This window comes from Taudactylus pleione, unplaced genomic scaffold (genome assembly GCF_031769625.1).
Source record: "Taudactylus pleione unplaced genomic scaffold, aTauple2 ptg000541l, whole genome shotgun sequence".
NCBI lineage: Eukaryota > Metazoa > Chordata > Amphibia > Anura > Myobatrachidae > Taudactylus > Taudactylus pleione.
Window position 1 is genome coordinate 519,134 of NW_028284943.1, and position 19,596 is coordinate 538,729.

Sequence of the window (19,596 nt, forward strand, 5' to 3'; positions counted from 1 at the left end):
CATGGAGCCTCAATAAAACAGTTGTGCCAGTCCGCAGGCTGGTCCACCATGAATACTTTTACCAAATTTGACAGATTCAATGCTTTTGTATCTAAAGACTTCAGGTTTGGTTGGAAGTTCTGCTCACAGCTAGTTATAAGTGTGCCCTTCCCTAGGGGCAAGCTTTGGAATATACCTAAGTTTGTCAGTGTCCCCCAAAGTGGATGAAAGAGAAAAGGAGTGTTATGGTAAAACTTACCCTTGTAAACTCTTTCTTCCAAGTCCATAGGGTCCACAGGGGAAACAATGGGGTGTAGGTGGGACCTGGAGGACCGGACACCAACAGCAAAGCTTTTCAATCCCAGGATGTTCCAGTCCTTCCCCTTATACCCCATCCACAGCCTGAGAGCAACTCAGTTTTGTTAAAAAGCCCAAGGCAGGAGCAGGACAGGAGAGAAGGAAGACTGGTACACTGAAGAATCACACTCTCACACAGAGAAGGAAACAAGTGACCAAGAGAAGAAACCCATAGAAGCCAGGTGTATCAGGGCGGGTGCCATGTGGACCCTATGGACTTCGAAGTAAGAGTTAACAAGGGTAAGTTTTACCATAACTACTTTTCTTCTTCAGGGTCCATTGGACTCCACAGGAGAGACAATGGGGATGTCCCTTTTAAGTTGTTCAAGGGTGGGAACGCCCCTGAACTGAGAGGAGTACCCTACGCTCAAAGGAAGCATCCTGAGAGGCAAATGTATCAAAGGCATAAAACCTATGAAAGGTGTGGACCGAAGACAACATGGCCGCCTTGCATAGCTGTTCAGCAGAGGCGCCACGTCGTGCTGCTCACGAGGGACCCACAGAGCGAGTAGAATGAGCAGATACTGTAGCCAACACAGGATGCCAGTCTGCATGTAAGCCTGTGAGATAGTCATGCGAATCCATCTAGCCAGAGTCTGTTTGTTAGCTGGCCATCCCTTCTTGTGAAATCCATATAGAACAAAGAGGGAGTCCAATTTCCTGATGGAAGTAGTACAGTCCACATAGATCTTCAGAGCATGGACCACATCCAAAGAGGCCGCTCCTGCCGAGAGGTCTGGTGATTGAAAGGCCAGAACCACAATTTCCTCATTTAGGTGGAAACAAGAAACCACCTTGGGAAGGAAGCCCAGGCGCATTCTAAGAACAGCCCTGTCTTGATGAAAGATTAAAAAGGGGGAGCGACATGAAAGCACCCCTAAATCCGATACCCTACGGGCAGATGCTATAGCCAGAAGAAAGACTTCGCAGTGAGCGACTTGATATGCATCCACTGATTCCAGGGGTCCGAATGGAGTTTCCTGAAGTGCTTGGAGCAGCATTGACAAATCCCACAAAGCCACAGGAGGGACAAAAGGAGGTTGTATACGTAGAACACCTTGCAGGAAGGTGTGAACATCCGGTATAGGTGCAATTCTTCGCTGGAACCAGATGGACAAAGCAAAGACCTTCACTTTCAGAGATACTAGGCGGAGTCCGAGTTCCAAACCAGCCTGAAGAAAGGCAAGAATTCTAAAAATTTAAAAAACAACATTGTCGGTCATAGTTGCTCGGAGTACACCATTGGAAATATGTATGTCATATTCTCTGATAAATTCTGGCCGGTTTACGTGCTCAGAGCATGGTTTGGACCACAGAGCTGGAAAATCCCATAGCCGCTAGGAGGGATGTCTCAAGAGCCAAGCCGTTAGAGAAATGGGCTTGGTCCAGATGTAGACATGGACCTTGAGACAACAGAGTAAAGGAAAGCTGAAGAGGAATGTCTATGGAGAGACTTTGAACATTGGTGTACCAATGGCATCTGGACCAAGCCAGCGCTATTAACAGCCTTGGATGGAGTGCTGGCCACTCACTGCGACCCACCCTCGGAGGCTTGCGTCCGTGGTGAGTGGCGGCCAATCCGGGATGCAAAAGGGGCGACCGTTGTTTAGATGGCACGTCCGTAGCCACCAGGATAGGGACAGGCGAACCTCCGGAGAGAGGCACATCATCTGGGATCTGAGCAGATGAGGTAGCCCGTCGCACCTGGAGAGAATCAGGTGTTGTAGGGGCCTGGAGTGAAACTGAGCGAACTCCCTCATGCCGAAGGTGGACACCATGGATCCCAAGGTCTGCATTGCAGAGTGAGTTGACACTCAGCGACTGTGGAGTGATCTGCACACACGGTACTGTAATACTAAGATTTTGTCTCCTGCCAGGAAGATTCTCTGAGCCTGAGAGACCAGGAAGGCTCCCAGATGTACCATTCTTTGAGAAGGGGTCAGGGAAGACTTTTTCCAGTTGATCAGCCAACTGTGCATTTGTAGAAAGGCAATGGTTACTTGTAGATGGCAGTGAAGAATTTCTGGAGAGCTTGCCAAGAGCAAGAGATCGTCCAAGTATGGGAGCAGTCTGATCCCCAGACGACGAAGATAGGCTGCCATAACTGTCATGATCTTGGTAAAGACCCAAAAAGCAGTACTTGAAATTGGTAATGTTGCTGTAGGACAGCAAACCAGAGATACTGCTCATGAGAAGGCGCTATAGGTACATGTAGGTAAGCATCCTGACTGTCCAGAGACACCATAAAGTCCCCAGGTTCCATAGCCAGGACAAAAGAGCGTAGTGATTCCATACGAAACCTGGGCACCCTGATAAACTTGTTCAGATACTTAAGGTTGAGGATAGGCTGATGAGACCCTTGGGCTTTTGAACAAGAAAATGGTAGAATAGTAGCCCTTCCCTCTCTGTGATGAGGGGACCGGAATTATTACCCCCCGAGAGTAGTAAGGACTGAATGGCCTTCTGGAGGAGCAGGGCTTTGCTTGGGTCCAATGGAGGTCCTGTGCAAAATAACTGTTGGGGGGGTGTCACCTCAGGAACGATAGGATAGGAAGGATAGGGCATATCCGTGGGAGATCACTTCTCTTACCCAGGCGTCTGATGTGGTCTGGAAGAGGCCTGCCCCATCAAGCTGCAGGCTTGTCCTCAGATTTGGTAGGTGGACGACTAGTAGCCAAGGTCTGTTTGGTCCTAGTCTTGGAAGCCTTAGTTGATGCCTGATGCCTTGGAAAGGACTGACCTTTAGCTTTTCCTTGAGGATGAAAGGACCGAAAGGATGACATCCGAGGTTTTGCATTATAAAGATATATACAAAATGGGAGCGCTAGTACACAGCTGCTGGTTTGAGAAATATTACAATTTAATAAACACAATATAATTAAAACATGTTCTATCACTGAAGATACGCAGATGGAATTATTATATAAGGCCTAGTGCCACAATAATCTGAAATGCAGGCATCCGGCTATTAGCAAGAATAATAAAATCATTAATATTCAACATATAAAAATTTTAAAATATATATAAAAAATACACATTAAAAAGTCATGCACCAGTCTTTATAGCAGGGCAGAACATAGAGTGTTAGTATTGAGTCAAAGTCATTGAACATGTAGATGGAAGGATTAGTATTAAGCAGGTGGATAATGCAGTCACTATAAATCCTATTGGTTCTAATGTATAGTACATTACCACGTCCAATGAGACTACTATGAGATGGTCCTGACATCTACCCCAAAAAAGGGGGAGGATATTCGGATCTTCTGACTGGGCAAACTGAGCAATTGCTGTGCACTAATCAATAATGTTTCCACTGTGTGCACCGAGCGATCCAGGGATGCTTAGGTCCTCAGGCAGAGGGACCTCTACTGCTGATCCACGGCACTCCTTGTCGCTCACGATGCTGTGTACAGCTGGAATATGCTGGTAACCTCGAGGTGTGCTACTTCCGGCTTTGGGTTTCCGGTTTGCGCTCCAGTGGTCGACTGACACGTTTTTTCCGCCCTATGACACGGCGGTTTCATCAGAGGATAGTTGTCTACTCATCGGTACCTTCTTATATCCCTCCAAGTAGGACCGGATTGGTTATCTTTCAATCTTAACAGTTAAGCAGAGGGCAGGAACGCCGTCTTGGAAGCTGCCAAGGTAGTGACAATTTTATCCAATTCTGGGCCAAACAGTATATCTCCAGAATAAGGCAGAGACTCCAGAGCCCTTTTTGAGTCCGAATCTGCCTTCCAGGAGCGGAGCCGAAAAATATGGCGGGCCACTACCGAAGTGGAAGATACCCTGGATGTTAGGAGAGCCGTATCCATAGCTGCTTCACCTAAGTAGGAGGCTGCATCTCTAATGTGAGATATGTAGAACAGCTGTTCCCTCGAAGCATCAGAAAGATATGTCTCTTTTAGGGTCCCTGCCCAACTCTCAATGGCTTTTGCCACAAAGGCCGTAGCCCTAGCAGGACAAGTAATAGCTCCTGTAAGAGTATATAGATTTATGACAAGCGTCTATCCTTATATCCGTAGTTTCCTTCAAGGAGGTTGCAGTATGGATGGGTAAGGTAGCATTCTTGACCAGACGCGATACATGAAAATCTACTGCTGGGGGGACTTCCCCCATTTAGTGCAATCAGCAGCGGGAAGAAGGTAAAAGGAACTAAAACGTTTAGGTAACTGAAACCTTTCCCGAGAAGGAGTCAGAGTGATAGAGGTCTGCGTCTTTCATCTCCCCAGAGAATACATCAAAATCTGATAACTGGGTGGACTGGGAAGATAACACAGCACACTTAGTAGGTTTACTTCTCTCTTTGCAGCATTTGCTGAAAAACTGTAGAGGTATTCGCCAAACTCTGTACTGAAGTAGAAAGTACATCTACCCATGGGGGGAGGGAAAGGATTTGCAGGGAGCACCTGCTGTGGCCATCCCATAGGGGGAGCTACCACAGGGAACACTAGGTGGTCCGCAATTTCTGCCAGCATCTGTGAAAAGGTAGCCCAGGGTGGGTCCTGTGGAGAGGACACTGGGGCTGATGGGCCTAGGGCGGTATAACAATTAGTACAAAGACCATCTTGAATGAGGTCCTCTGGAGCTAAGCAGGACTTACAAGACACCAGAGTAGGAGCAGCTGCATCAGCATGCTTGTTATTCTTTCCTCTGCCAGACATAGCCACAAGAATAATAAAATACACAGCATTATACAGTGCAGTGAGCAACCCAGAAGTATGTGTAATATGGCACAGTGTTGTGTGCAACCGCGCTAAATAGTATGTTATTGCCCTCACAAATATATGGGAGATGTGAGGTACAATGAACCCCCTATACCTTATTATGTCAGGGTATGGTAGAATAAAGGGAAAGGTATAAGCTGAAAGTAAGGATCAGAGCTAGCACAAGACACATACAAACGCAGCAAAAAACTATTTAGCTGCAGTGGACACTAAAATCAACTAGACAGACTGCAGTGGCTGGTAGGATATAGTGCTGTATAGCTTGGCCTTTAGGAGAGGTATACAGGGAGACTGGACCTAGCGTTCCAGGAGACCTGCTTGCAGAAATTAGCTGCCGCGCGTCTCTGAGGGGGGCGGAGGGTGAGGGAAGAGCAGCTCAGGGAACAGCAAGACCGCAGTGGAATGACGTCCTGAGCTGGGGGAGGAGCTGCATTAAGAGTGCCTTCTCCCCTTGCTGACGTTCAGTGGCCTGTAAAATATGCCCCGCGCCACAATATATATATGCCCCCTAGTGGAGTCGTGGCCGAACCAGTGTCCACATCAGCGCCTCCGGTCTGTCTCGGGAGACCGGAGGTAAGACTGCGCAAAGACACAGTTCCCTGTATATGGGGAAGGACCGGAGCATCCTGGGATTGAAAAGCTTTGCTGTTGGTGTCCGTTCCTACAGGTCTCATCTACACCCCACTGTCTCCCCTGTGGAGCCCTATGGACCCTGAAGAAGAAAAGAGGATTTTAGGTACTTACTGTTAAATCAATTTCTCTGAATGCATTTTGAGGACACTGTTTTCCCTTCGTATTTGCTCCGTGTTTGAGTGTTGTTTTTGTTTTATACTGCTATAGCCTATAGCAGGGATGGGGAACCTCAGGCCCGGGGGCCGTATAAGGCCCGCGGAATCATTTGGTCTGGCCCTCGGAGCTTTTTTCTGCTAGCCTCATCTGGATAGCAGAGTGCCTAGAAGCCTGAATCTATGCAGTAGTGCTGCCTGGACGCTTCAGACGGTCACACCGCTGCCCTTGCAGTTCCCCGGAGCATCCTCAGGATTCTTCGGGTATTGCTGTGATCACCGCCGACTGTGGCCGCACTCTCGCATGCCGTCACATGGAGGGGGCGTGGCCAGCACCCGGCCTGCAAATAATGTTATATATATCAAAATGGCCCTTGGCAGAAAAAAGGTTCCCCAGCCCTGTCCTGGTTTTGTTAGTATTAAAACTGAACTCCAACTGGATACGTGGAGGGGGAGAAGCGGAACTTTTATAATGAGTGCCTACTCCTAACCTTTGTGGTGTAGATTCCACTGTAGCAGAAGTGTCCCCCAATTGATTCAGATAAATGGATTTAACAGTAATACCAAAAAGACTCACTCCACCTGCAGAAAGAGGACACAGATGGGAAAGTTAGGTTTCTCTCTGGAGTTTTCTTATTTATGGTGAGAGGTTGTTTTGAGGGGATGCAATCGGGAAGCCGGCTGTCTTAATCCAGACAGCCGGCTTCCCGACTGCTTTATCCCAGCGAGGGTTAAATGACAGACGTCTATATCTAGACGCCTGTCATTTTCCCGACCAGCCGCGGGGGGGAGGGTTAGGTTTAGGGCACCCGGGGGGGGACTTAGGAGGTTAGGTTTAGGGCACCCTGGGAGGGTTAGTCTAGGGGGAGGGAGGGTTAGGCACCCCCGGGGGGAGGTTAGGGTTAGGCACCCCCCCGAGGGACTTAGGTTTAGGCAGTGGGGAAGGGGGGGGGGGTTAGGCACTTACAGGGGGGATTAGGATTAGGTACTTGGGGGGGGGGAGGTTAGGGTTAGGCACCCCCAAGAAGGGTTAGGTTACGTTAGTTTTTACTTACCTACGGACGATCGGGATTTCCAGCGCGGTCGGGCTTCCGCTGCTGGGATCTCTGTTTCTGTCGGGCTGCCGCGGACGGGATTCGAACTGCCGGCCAGAGGGACGGCGGTATTACATACATATTCTGTTTTGAGCACCCTGTGCAAATTGAATGATGAGTAGACCTGAAGACTCATATTAGAAGAATTCAGGGCCAATTTGGGTCTAGCACACATGACACAGCTCACCAATAAGATTAAATCCAGTGCAGTCAGCATGACTGAAGCTTTCGGGGTACTGTGCCTGCTATAATCTCGAGATTGACTTCAGCCTGGCACGGCAATGTGGACATTGATCACTCATCGTTCCATCCTCACCAGGGGACACAATGTTATTCCAATAGCACACAACAGAGAACAAGCTAGTTATGATTAGGTCGGCACCAATTACTAGGCTGAATTACCTGCAGTACGATCAGACCCCCTTTTTGACATCAGTATACTTCTGCAGTCCTAAAATGGTACCCCTAGGAACTGAAGCTCCACAGGCAATGACTGGAAGAGTCCAAGACTCAGTCTTAAGATGCCTTTCCCACTTACCTATCCAGAGTTAACTTCAGCGTTTCTGCTTCAGAAATGACAGGTTCCTAATACAATCTATAACCACCCTTTCAAAGAAATCCACTTGTTTCCAATTGGGCTCCTTGGGAGACTATTAGACTAGTCAGTGTGGACCATTCAACAAATGGAAAAAGTTAAATTAGAGAGTATGATGAGGATTTAAAGAATTTGGCACCTTGCTTTGAATCCGCTAGGACCCTCCCTGTAACAGTCTCATTGGGGCCACATATTCAGCCCCGAACATTCACAGGACCATGGTCAATTCCACCATTAGCTTTTTAGAAAGCAAACCTGTCAGTTGTATTTCTCAGAGCACCTACTTAATGGGTTGGTGACAGGACAATAAGCAGATCTAGGGATATGCTCCTCATGCTGCGTAGAACTATGCAGCTATTTACATTGCATTACAAAACAATTTGGAATTGTGGCTATCCTGTCCAGCTGTGGACCTTTTGGTTTGTGGCTATCTAGGCGAGTCACAATTACTCATATAGACACAATGACTTTTAAAAAGAATACTTTTCACCTTGTACGTCACTTAAGCTTTGCGTTCATAGTCTCTTGGGTGGCTAACACAGTCTAAACCTTTTGGTCCGTGGGGCCATAAAAAGACTGTCTGGACAGGGAGTTGTGACTCATCTATTTTCCACATGTACCTCCCATTGTGAGAATATCATTTGATAACTCACAAGCAGATTTCTTTAAAGTGGTGGTGGATGAATATCACTTATCTCACGGTAGGCAGCACTTAAAAGCCATAAAGGAATGAGCAGTCAGTGGCCAAACAGTGGTGGCATATCAGAACCATAAGGGGCAATCCCCAGGCTATGAAGGAATGATCATTAAAAGTGCTAAATCCATTTTTTCCCCAGTGCCCTGCTTTGTACAGGCTCAGCAGCTGTGCCCCCTACTGATGAAGGAGAAAATGCCAGTGACTACAGAATTGCACACTTCAATGACTGGTAGCTTCCACATGAATACTTCCATTCTAAGTGCCACATTGCATGTCCCACACAAAAAAGTTACTGTGCCTAATTATTATGCATGTCAATTAATGCAACTGATCTACAAGTATAATTTGCCTGATGTGACACGTTCTTATATTTTGTAACACAGATGAATAATATAATAATTTTGAAAACAAATCTCTGCAAAATATGCAATTTTAAGACTAAAGCTGGCCACACACAAAGATTATATTTCCAACCATCTAAATAGCTGACTGGTCGGAAAGAAAATCTGGTACTGTACTGTATGGGAGCGCATGACATGGCCTGTTTGCTTCCAAATGTTGAAAAAACGGACGAAAAAGGCTTTTGCGAGCCAATGGTTGTCATTTGCTCCCAATACATTGCCAGATTTTTGTTCCAACCAGCCAACTAGTTGCATGGTTCTAATAATAGAGAAGAGGAGCAAGGGAGAACCTAAGCACTGGTAAGACAGATGAAATCACAATATGGTGGTACAATTTACATCATAGATTACCCACAATTACAGAAAAATCGAATAGTATGTTTATATATCACTGAAAAACATAAGCGTGGGGGTGCACCCCTGAGAGTAAAATGTTTAAGCAGAATAATTCCGCTAGTTGCATGGTTAGACAGATCATCTTAAAGTGTATGGCCCTAATGTAAATATGATTTATTAAAATGCTGAAGCTGGATGACCAAAAAATATGCTTTAAAACTCCAATCTTCAAGTAGCTCTAACGGGGCACATTATTGTGATGTGTGCATGTGGAAACAGGTGAGATAATTACTGACCCAACAAATAGATTATCTCACCTGTACATGATTAATCAAATCAGAAAACATGACCCGTCAGGAATGGAGTTGAAAACCACTGCTTTAAGATGTAGTTATTACAATATGAAGGATCACTAAAAAGGTATACCTCTGCCTGTCTCAGTTTCTCCTGGGCATCTTGTAGGTCTGGTAAGATAGGCTGCAGGGGGCCCAGCTTCACTTCAATATCGCGAAGCATTGACAGGAAGCACACCAGGTTCTCTTCATGTTCAAGGCAAGTTTGCTTACTCCATGCATCTTGATAGTTCTAAACAAGGATATATCGACAAATCCTGTGTCAGGGCTGAAACATCTCATATTCTGTAAACTTATGCCACATTTTATGTATATGAATGTTAAATGTAATGAGATTTTATTTGTTCCCATATTAAAGTTTAGTTTCGCTAAAAATCTTTCCTTGATAGTTGACTTCAACTTTAAAAATATTTTTTCCCAAAAATATCACTTGCTTGTGCTTTTTTTATCTCTTCAACATATTATTTTTCTATAACAACTCCCTCTCTCTATATAGCCTGATTGCTAAACGCACTTGCCTCACAGTAAAATCCAGACAGAGTAAAGGAAGGGTGGAAGAAGTGAAAAGAGTTCTTGTAGTAATCAGAGTCACATTCCTGTGAAGCTATCTCCATCTCTTTAACAGTAGCTTAGGTCCTGATTCACACAAAACAATGTTAACAAACATACTGTTACTGACCCTGGGCGGCAATATTTTACTGGCACCTGATGTCACTGTGCACCGAATGACTACACTTCCGAGCATGCTGGATGGCTCACCTTTAGTTGCCACCTCTTGCTTTGTGACCAAGATGGTGGCGCCAGGTGAATGGTGCTAAAATATAAGGAAGCGGACCAGAAGCCAATAGAAGACTCTGCTCCCTGATATAGCCCCAGGGGCAACCGGAGCCTGAGGAGCAGGCTCCAGTTGTCAGAAGCTTCATGTTCCCCATCAGTCGCCCAGCGCTACCGCTGTAGGCAGTGGTCGGCCGTAAATGAAATCCGCGACTCAGCCAAGATGGTGTACAACCATCGGTGTAAAAAATTAAGGGGACCGGGAGCCAGCAGAAGTAATGCTCCCATAGAGTACCGGAGCCTGCTTCTCATGTTCTGGTCTGTGAAGACTGGGGAATTGACGCTTAGATGCCCAGCACTACCACTGTAGGTTTAGGTGTGCGTGTAATACAAGCCGCAGTTCTCAGGTGTGGATTGGTATGGCTGGTAACGAGTGTGGGGCTCCTTAGGTAGCGAATAGCGCCCCAGAGTACCCACGCACCCAGTTTGCAGGAGCGGGTTCGGCAGGGGAAACAGAAACTGGCTGCCGGCACTGTCCTAACACCAGCTCCCCCAGAGCTTTATCCCATAAGGAGATTCAGGTAACCTAGGATAGAAAGAAAACTTAGGCTAGAAATAAAGAAAAAATCCTAGCTCCAATTCTTCGTGCCTCTCCTTTACAAGTGGCAGGGCTTAGAGGGAGTTATATCTTCAATAGTTTTAACCATTCAGTGCCTACTCCTCAGGCTCCCTCTAAACCCACAGTCTGCAGTGTCCCTAAAATAGGATGAAAGAGATGAACACCTTGTGTATGAGAGAGATCAGAGACTGGCCAGATTGGTTCAAGATGACAGGGAAGCAGCAGTAAATCAAGTAACCATGGATTACAACACTGGTATGCACAGCAGTCGAACCTTGAAGTGGATGGGCTACAGCAGCAGACCACTAGTTCCCTACCCAGGAATTATTGCTGACCACATGCATTTACTAACTGGTAATGGCTATTTCCAGCAAGTTACCATGCTATGTCACAAAGCAAAGGTCAGCTCAAGCTGGTTGAGTGTCCTGCAACGACCTTCAGAGTCACAAAATCTCGATCCAATAGAGCACCGCTGGTAACAGGAAATTCGAAGCATGAACGTGCAGCTGAGAAATCTGCACTAGCTGCATAAAGCCATCATATCAACATGGACCAAAGTCTTTACGGACTATTTGAAGCACATTGCTAAATCCATGGCATTAGGAATCAGACTCTTCTGGGGAAAAAGATGTACTTCATATAGTGGCCACTAAGTGTATATTGCAATGGATCAAGACTTTGTCCAAATTCTACAAAGCAAACATTAGAACGTTAACTATACTTTGTGCATATGTAAATGAGATCTGGTCACTAATGGGATAGCACAATGGTATTGTAGCTTAAAGGCAAGAATGTATTTATCACATTATCTTCTTTTAGGGTTAAAAGCAAATGTGGCACAAGATGGTTTTACCAAGTTGCAAAATTGTACATTCTAGCAGCTAGCTGCACTTTCTGCTACCTGTAATGCGGACCATTATGTAAAACACACAAGATATCACTTCATCACTGCAAATAAGTTCAAGATGGCAAACAGGACCAAGGAGAGCAGTTATCTCAGTGAAGATACATGTTTTAACAGATTGACTTCGATAAAGTGAAACATCAAACGTCTGAAAATATTTTATCCTTAAGTCATCTACAAGCTAGTAATGATGTACACATGAACATCTCTGCAGAACAGATCTTCTAGGAGATTTAATTTAATTAACAACAATATACAGTTCAATATAGAATTAGGTTCTGTGGTTTGTCTCATTTATGACTACTTTTATTTTCTATATGGACTAGGGTACAATGCAGAAATATCTTTAAACACACTAGTTACATTTACTGCATGCATGTCGATCTATAATAAATAACTTTACCTTGGGTGTTTCCTCTGTTGATATTCTGGATGCGAGAACTGTTCCTCTGACACATTTATCATGTTCTCCTATTATTGTGGATTTGTTGTCTGGAACAGGGAAGTGCAGGTCTGGGCTGACACCAGAATACTTTTCATTCAGTCCTGCTTCACTGACTAAAGACAGAGCGCAGTCTTGGAACCTGCTACCATCAGTTGACTCCATTTCTCCATGATGGACAACACTATGCAACGTCTTTTCCTCCAAAGCTTTTTCTATAGTCACACTGTCTATTAGCTCAGAAGATTTCATTACAAAAGTTGTTTTAGAAAGTTGAAGAACATCAGTAACAGTTACACTGCTCAGCTGCTGCATATCGCCATTGGTTTTCTTTTCATCTTGGGAAACAATTCTGGCAGGCATAGTATCCTGTGAGTCTTCAGTATGCTGTTTGTTTAAGCACTCAACCTGCTGACTTGAGAGTAAAGTATTTTGGTTTTCTAGGAAGCTTTCCAGTTCAGTTAAGGTATCATCTAAATCTCTGCTATCAGGCAAGATTTCTGTTAATTTCTCATCTGTAAATAATCTACAACTAAGGGCAATTTCTTTCTCTTGTGGTCTTAGAATCTGAGGAACAGTAGACTGTGTAGAAAGCTCTCTTGCTCTGTCATTAGGATCAATAAGCCTGTTCACATATAAAATAGATTTTTCTGCATCTACTTGTGTATCACAAAAAACAGATTTAACAGTTGATGAGCTTTTTGCACTGAAAGGTACACAGTCATCTGTTCTTGCTTCTACACCAGATGATGTGTCCTGAAGCACAAATTCCTCGAGATTTCCTTTATACGAGCAATCTTTGTTAGCATCGGTTACATCCGTCATGGGTGATGCTGCCATGGCACTTGAGAACCCAAACTCTGCTTTTGATTCATATTTACAAACTACATCTTGAATTACAGATTTTATAGTGGTGGTGGTAGTAGTAGTATTACACACCGCCGATAAACAATTCAGGTCTGGATTTTGTGCAATGTCACAAATAGATTCTTCTTTTTTAAATATAATCTGTGGCATTAACTGAACAGCTAGAACATCCAGCACATTATCATCTTTTGGAATATGTGATATTTGGCTGTCTAGACATTGAGCATTACCAGACGGCACTTCCAAATGGCCCACATCAGTCACAAGACTTCTAGATAAGAACAAAGCTTTCTCGCCCTGAACCTCAGCTGGAATCATGCTGACATTAACACTTACTTTAATGTCATCTTGGTTTCCTGATAGCCCTATATTACTTGTGTTGTCATCAGAAACATAAGAGCTCTCATCTTCTACATGCCAATTTATGAAAGGCATTGAGGGCTTCAAATCTAACTTGACTTCTACTGAAGCACTGGGGAAATCACGTGTCTTCTTTCCCAGTAAATCAAGCTGCACATATCTCTGTCCAGTCAAAACATCGATTTTACATTTTTTTAATAGGTCATTATATGGAGCAACATTGTGGTCTTGCCTGGCACCAATCTGAATTGAGGAATCTGTACCATGGAAAGGTGGGGGAAATCTTCTGTCTGAGCTTTCTGATAAACTTCTATCCCTTCCCAAAGAAGGAGAGAGCCTTGACTGATGCAGGCACTCAAACTCTGAAAGTTCCTCAAACAAATCTTGATCAATAAGTCCGTGTTTAAGTGAATCAATTACGGAAAATCTCATTCCTGATAAATGGTGGATGATACCACCATCTTTAATTTGTTTATTCAAAAGGAGGAGAGCATCATGTCTGCTAATAACACCTAGTTTAACAGCCTGTACTATAGACAATGGTTTCTTAGATTTTGGATCGACGATTCCACTAGATTCTAGCTGTAGGCAAAGGAGTTTCTCTTTGGTCATTTTGTCTGTAGTTTTCCCTTTAGAAGCTTTCTCCAACTTAATTAGTTCATCTTTGTAAGTAGGACTTACCAAGTTCAAGCTAGAAGCCAATGTGACAGATACCTTTTTACCTCTACTCACGTCACATATACCCCCAGCAATCACTTGAACGTCTAAAATGCTTCTGGCAACTTCTTCATCCATAAGTCCTGCTTTCCTTGCTTCTTCCACAGAATATATCCTGTTGTTTTGCACATCCACAACTCCAGTAACTGACTTGTCTGAGGCGAAGACCTTCTTCAAGAGTGTTTCATCCATCAGTCCTTCCTCTATCACATCCTGAATGCTTAACGCTTCACATGTCTGAGAGTCAAAGAAACCAGAAAACAGTCCAAGTTTCTCCATGAGTTTCAAAGCAGTGTGGCTGGAGATTGCACCAAGACTCACAGCCTCATTGAGCAGAAGCTTCTTACTGAAATTTGCATCGAAAATACCTCCATTTATGAGCTGTTCAGAGAGCATAGACAGAGTATCCTCTTCTTCCATGTCAGGGTGATATGCTTTAACAGATACCATATCCTTAAAAAAAACAGGCAAAGCTCCCATTTCTTCTGTTTTCTGGACACTGCTTGTTGTGTCACGGCCTTTTATCATCCCAAGCTCAGATGTTACTACTGGATGCTCTACATTCTTATGTGAAATTCTCCTTACTGTAACATTTACATTTTTTTGGTCAGATATAGGTTTTTTTATGTTCAGTATTTCTAATGGAACATCTGTCTTATTTGGTATAACTTTGGCTGTTGATAACAATTGTGCCTGGTTAAGAGCTTTCTTAACAGGGGACATTGGTGACATTGTCTCAAGATCACTAATCCTGCTGGTGGATGAAAGAGGAAGAGCAGGATGAACGGTGTCACTTATGCTAGGTCCTGTGTCAAGTGTTATTTGCGTATGTTCTAAGGTAGCATCATTAGAGGCATTGGGTTTTGATGCTTGTTGATTTCGGCTTTGGAATGAATTCTTAAGTGCTGAAGGTGTTGTCTCACGTGTTTTATGCTGATCTGGACCGGGGGACAAAATGTTGCTTCTTGGGAGCAGACAATGTCCTGCTTGTGGCTCAAACACGGTCTCTGAGTGTATGTCTGCAGAAGACACCAAAAGTTCAGGGTTTATATTCTGTTCAAGATCATGACACTTTTTGTTGGCAATGTTTTCCACATCCAAAGACTCCCCACTGAAATTGTATTTCTGCTCTGTTAGGAATAAATTTGTAACCTGGGCTTCACTGCTGTCAATAAGCAAAAGTCTCTGGCCGTTATGAATGTTTATGTAGCTGCACTGCATAAAAAGAGACATCAGTTTTTCATTGCCATCCGATTGAGAGTTCATGGGTATTTTCAAAACACTGCGGTCAAAAGGATATAAGCTGCTAGCCTCAGATACAGAGGCTGGCTGGACTCCAGGCACTCGGGTGCTTTCTGCTGTCAGACTGCACACTATGTCAGGAATCGTGATAGACTGCAACATTTTGGCAGCACTTTCATCTAAGATGCCACACTGTATGGCTCGGTCCCAAAACATTACCTCTTTGCTCTTAGACACATACAGGCCTTGAAACTTGTGCCTGCTGGCAAGTGTTTTCACAGCTAACTCACTAGAAACAATACCTTCTTGAAGGGCAACTGCAACCGGAACTACTTCACCTGATTGTGGCCAGAGAAAACCACTGAGAGAAGCAAGAGATTCCAATACAAGCAGGGCAAGTTTTGGAGCCACAAGATGGCGTTTTACGGCTTCATCCAATGTAACTCTTTGTCCAGTTGCAACATCCACAATGCCCTTATCTTGAAGTTGTCTGGTTAGCAGAGCACAAGCCATATCTTTATCCATCAAATGGTATCTCACGGCTTCATCTACACTCAGTCTATGTCCAGTTTTGGGATCTGCAATACCTCCAGCACATAGCTGAGCTTCTAACAGTCTCACTGCTATTTGTCTATCGATAAGACCTTCTTCCACTGCCTTGAAGATGCTGACATTTTTTCCTGGCTTCAAACATACCATACCACCCGCTAACTGTTTGACTGGAAGAAGTCTCAGTCCAGTGGACTCATGAATTATGCAGCTCGCCATAATTTCAGTTAAACTCACTAGTTTTGCTGTGTTTGGATCAATAACCTTTTCACAAGATTTCTCCAACATTTTCATCAGACCACTGCTGAGTAACACCTCCCGGGAAGGTGGATCTACATCTGTAATTTCACCAGTGGATGTTAACTTAAACACACCTGTTGCCAAGTAGATATTTAATATTTTCAGTCCAAGGCTTTCACTGATTTTTCCAGCTTTGATTTCTGTAATGAGTGACAAAATCCTTTGCTTTCCAATCTTACATTTGTCTAGCAAATTCTTAGCATTACTCAAATCTTGAAGATGATTAAATAATCTCAGATCAATAATGTTCCTCTCAAGAGCATCTTCTAAGGTCAGTTTTTCATCTGTTTCGGGAATAACCAATCCAGACAAGACAACCTGGACTTCCAGGAGCATGAAACCAGTATCTCGATCAATAAGACCTTTCTGCACAGCGCAGAAGATGGGAAAGATCTCCATTGACCTCAAGTCTATAACTCCAGCAACAGCTTGACTCTCCTAGAAAAAGAGAAAGTCTGCATTAGCATTAGCTATAGGAAGAGGAAAACTCCCAAAAAGGTTAAAATCATAATAATAATAAAAAAACAAAAAAGTCACCAAGCAGTTCTAGCTCTATAGCTACTAAACAACAGAACAGAAATTATAGCAAGCACCACAACCAGCAGTTTGCAAAGCTGCAGCAGGAAAGATTTTGTACAAGACATTTTAAAAAACGGAGTAAAAAGAACAGCATAATAAAATTATAGAAAATAAAAGTGGGAAAATATCTATTTTATGTATTTATTTTTAATGGCATAAGAGAACGCCACCTCCATAGTACTACATATGATTATTGTTCAATCTGCCTCTTAGAAAGCATGCAAATCTCATGTAGGCCTAGAATACTTACAAACTACATGAAAAGCATTCTATTGGATTGATAAATTGCTTTATACGTAGGTGCCATATAAAAATTGGCAAGAACAAAAATCAGCAATCGATGTAGAAAAGTGAAAAACATAAAAGATGGTTACTTACCGAAGGTGAGGAGAGTGCCATGGAAATGCAAGAGACAAGAGAACCTTAAGAGAAGATGTATAACACACAGGAAAAGCTTTGGTGTTAGCGTCCAGCATGCCAGCATTGTTTGCAACAAGGAGCCCCATGTGTGGGGAACTTTCACTTTTTTTTTTTTTGTTTACACAGAGGGTTTTTTTCATAGCCTCTGCATGGTTAGTTGAACTCAAAAGCAGGGATGCTAGTTAATTGTTTTTAAGACAAAAACGGGACACATCGTGCTCAGTACATATAATACACGTACACATCATTAATTGTACTTCACTGTTTAAATAAGTTTGTTAAAAGCAAGAGAGAAATAGTAACATTAGAAAAAAAACAAAACACTTGTAGTTCAAAGGCTTCTTGAGACATTCACGTGCATATATTAAACACAATAAAAACAGCACAAACATGACAAACTTGGTTAGGATGTGTGATAGCACATTGTCCACAGAGGAGCACATCAAGAAGGTAATGTCTAGTCTAGCAAACATTTTACAAGATTTCAGCGTGTGAGGAGAGATAGTTACAAGATTCATGCTCTAGTTAAAAGCATGCTCCCAAAGTGACAAAGGCCACAAATATGTAAGTTTAGTACATGTCATAAAAGGTTCATGATGTTTGAGAAAATCTAGTCAATCTTTTCAAATGATCTACGTTAATAAGAGACAAGTTAGTAAGCCATTTAGTTGGATTGGAACCAAAAGACCACCAAGCTGAATCACTGTAGTGGACTAAATAGATTGCCCACATGAACATGTATAATGCAGCTCTCCCTCCTCTCATGATACGTGAAAATACATTAACAGTCCACATGGTGTTAAACATATAAATTTTTACCAACTGTCTTATGATCAAAGACACACAAATGTATATATGGTATGGTATCTTTACAGACAGAGATGACACGTATAGTGTACCTTTTGCTCAGCCTTCCATGCAAGCTCAGTATGGAGCTCCTGTATCTGGTTATCAGACTCCTCACAGAGGCGATTATATGTTCCCTTCAGCTCCTGGATCTGGGCAGTGATCTCTGCCCTCTCCTCAGGTGACATCCTTTTTACACAAAGAGAATATAGATTGAACAATTAACTCTACAAAAGACACAAGAGATCCACATACAGGCCATTAGGACGCACTTAGCACTGTTTTTGGCCAGGAATATCTGCATGGACTTCACAGCTTCAGAAACTTGTTCTTTTTTTGAGAGAAGCTCCTCACTTTGTGCCTAAGGGAGAAAGAATTATAGACATTACTAAACCTATAAAGCAATCTGCCGTGTCATATAATTCCAGTATGCTGACAATAACTCAAACAAGAGAAAAAAAAAAAACTGTAAAATCTAGAAAAGCAAAACCTTCAATTCAAAATGTTCTGAACAAGCTTATTTTGCCATAGATCATTGTAGATTTTAAAAAATTAAAAAAGAAAAAAAAAAATCATATCAATTATAACAACAACTACAAAACCCATAAAGTCAATCCGCATATCAAAAATATATTGGCACATGTAAGCACATACTTTGAAGCATGTTCATATGAAGTACTTACTCATTAATAATTAAAAGTATTTAAAGCGGATGTCCTACTTTGGACAACCTCCTTACTGCCCCATCCACCCACCCTCCCCACCGAGACCCCCTTTTATATGAGAGCACATTTGACAACAATCAAAGAAAAGCGTTATTAGTGCCAAGAGACCATATACAGATTTAGGTGCTGACGCAGACTTGAACGTACCGTCTGCAAAGGGTATCCTGAGTGAATTCACACTACGCCTCCTCAGAAATTAGCACAACCAATGAAGCAACACTGCATATGGGCCTATATACACATTTTACACCCCAATTTATTCCCAGCTCTGCAACATGCCCTAAGTCTGCTCGGAAAGATGTGTGGATGTATCACCGAACTGTATGGGAACAGACCCTGAAGTGTGATTCCTGAAAAGACGGACCTCATCATAATTCTCCACTGACAGGATGCACACGCACGCGCCCGCTGGTCGATTTTTAACATCAATCATCGCCCGAACAGGACGGTCAACCTGACGACCGCCGTCAGGTTGCCATGTTCGGGGATGAACGTTCAGTGTATGCAGCTCACCCCGCGGAAGACGATGGCATCGTAATCGTGCCGTCGTCCCCCGCATCGTTAAGTGGATGGGCAGCATAAGTCACAATGCAACGATTGCACCAGCAGAATGTGAAGATTAACTTGATATGTGAAATTTGTATATCTGTGTGCACCTGAGTCTGTATATGAATCACAACAGAACTTGGAATGAAAAAAACTGCAGATGCTACATTAGCGCACTTCGTATACAGATTCAGAGACTCAGTCACACTCAGATATGCAAGTGTCGCATATCAAATTAATGAACACAGTCTGCTAGTGGTTCTTAGACATTTTCAACAATAAAAGATGCAAAAAATACACACGCTAGCAGAGTATCACAGGACCTGGCGCGCCGAGAGGGGCTGTATGGCACGATTGCAGCAAAGATCTGTATATAGAATTC

General features: G+C 43.4%; 1 protein-coding gene across 1 annotated transcript in view; it reads right to left on the reverse strand.

Annotated features, from left to right (window-relative positions):
* Window positions 1-19,596, reverse strand: part of MACF1 (microtubule actin crosslinking factor 1) — a 269,121-nt gene that overhangs the window by 179,963 nt on the left and 69,562 nt on the right. The window contains exons 34-37 of the mRNA XM_088451201.1: window positions 18,216-18,304; window positions 17,997-18,132; window positions 12,025-16,536; window positions 9,398-9,556 (exon numbers count right to left, since the gene is read on the reverse strand). Coding sequence (XP_088307327.1) covers window positions 9,398-9,556; window positions 12,025-16,536; window positions 17,997-18,132; window positions 18,216-18,304 — 4,896 coding nt within the window. The remainder of the gene's footprint in view (window positions 1-9,397; window positions 9,557-12,024; window positions 16,537-17,996; window positions 18,133-18,215; window positions 18,305-19,596) is intronic.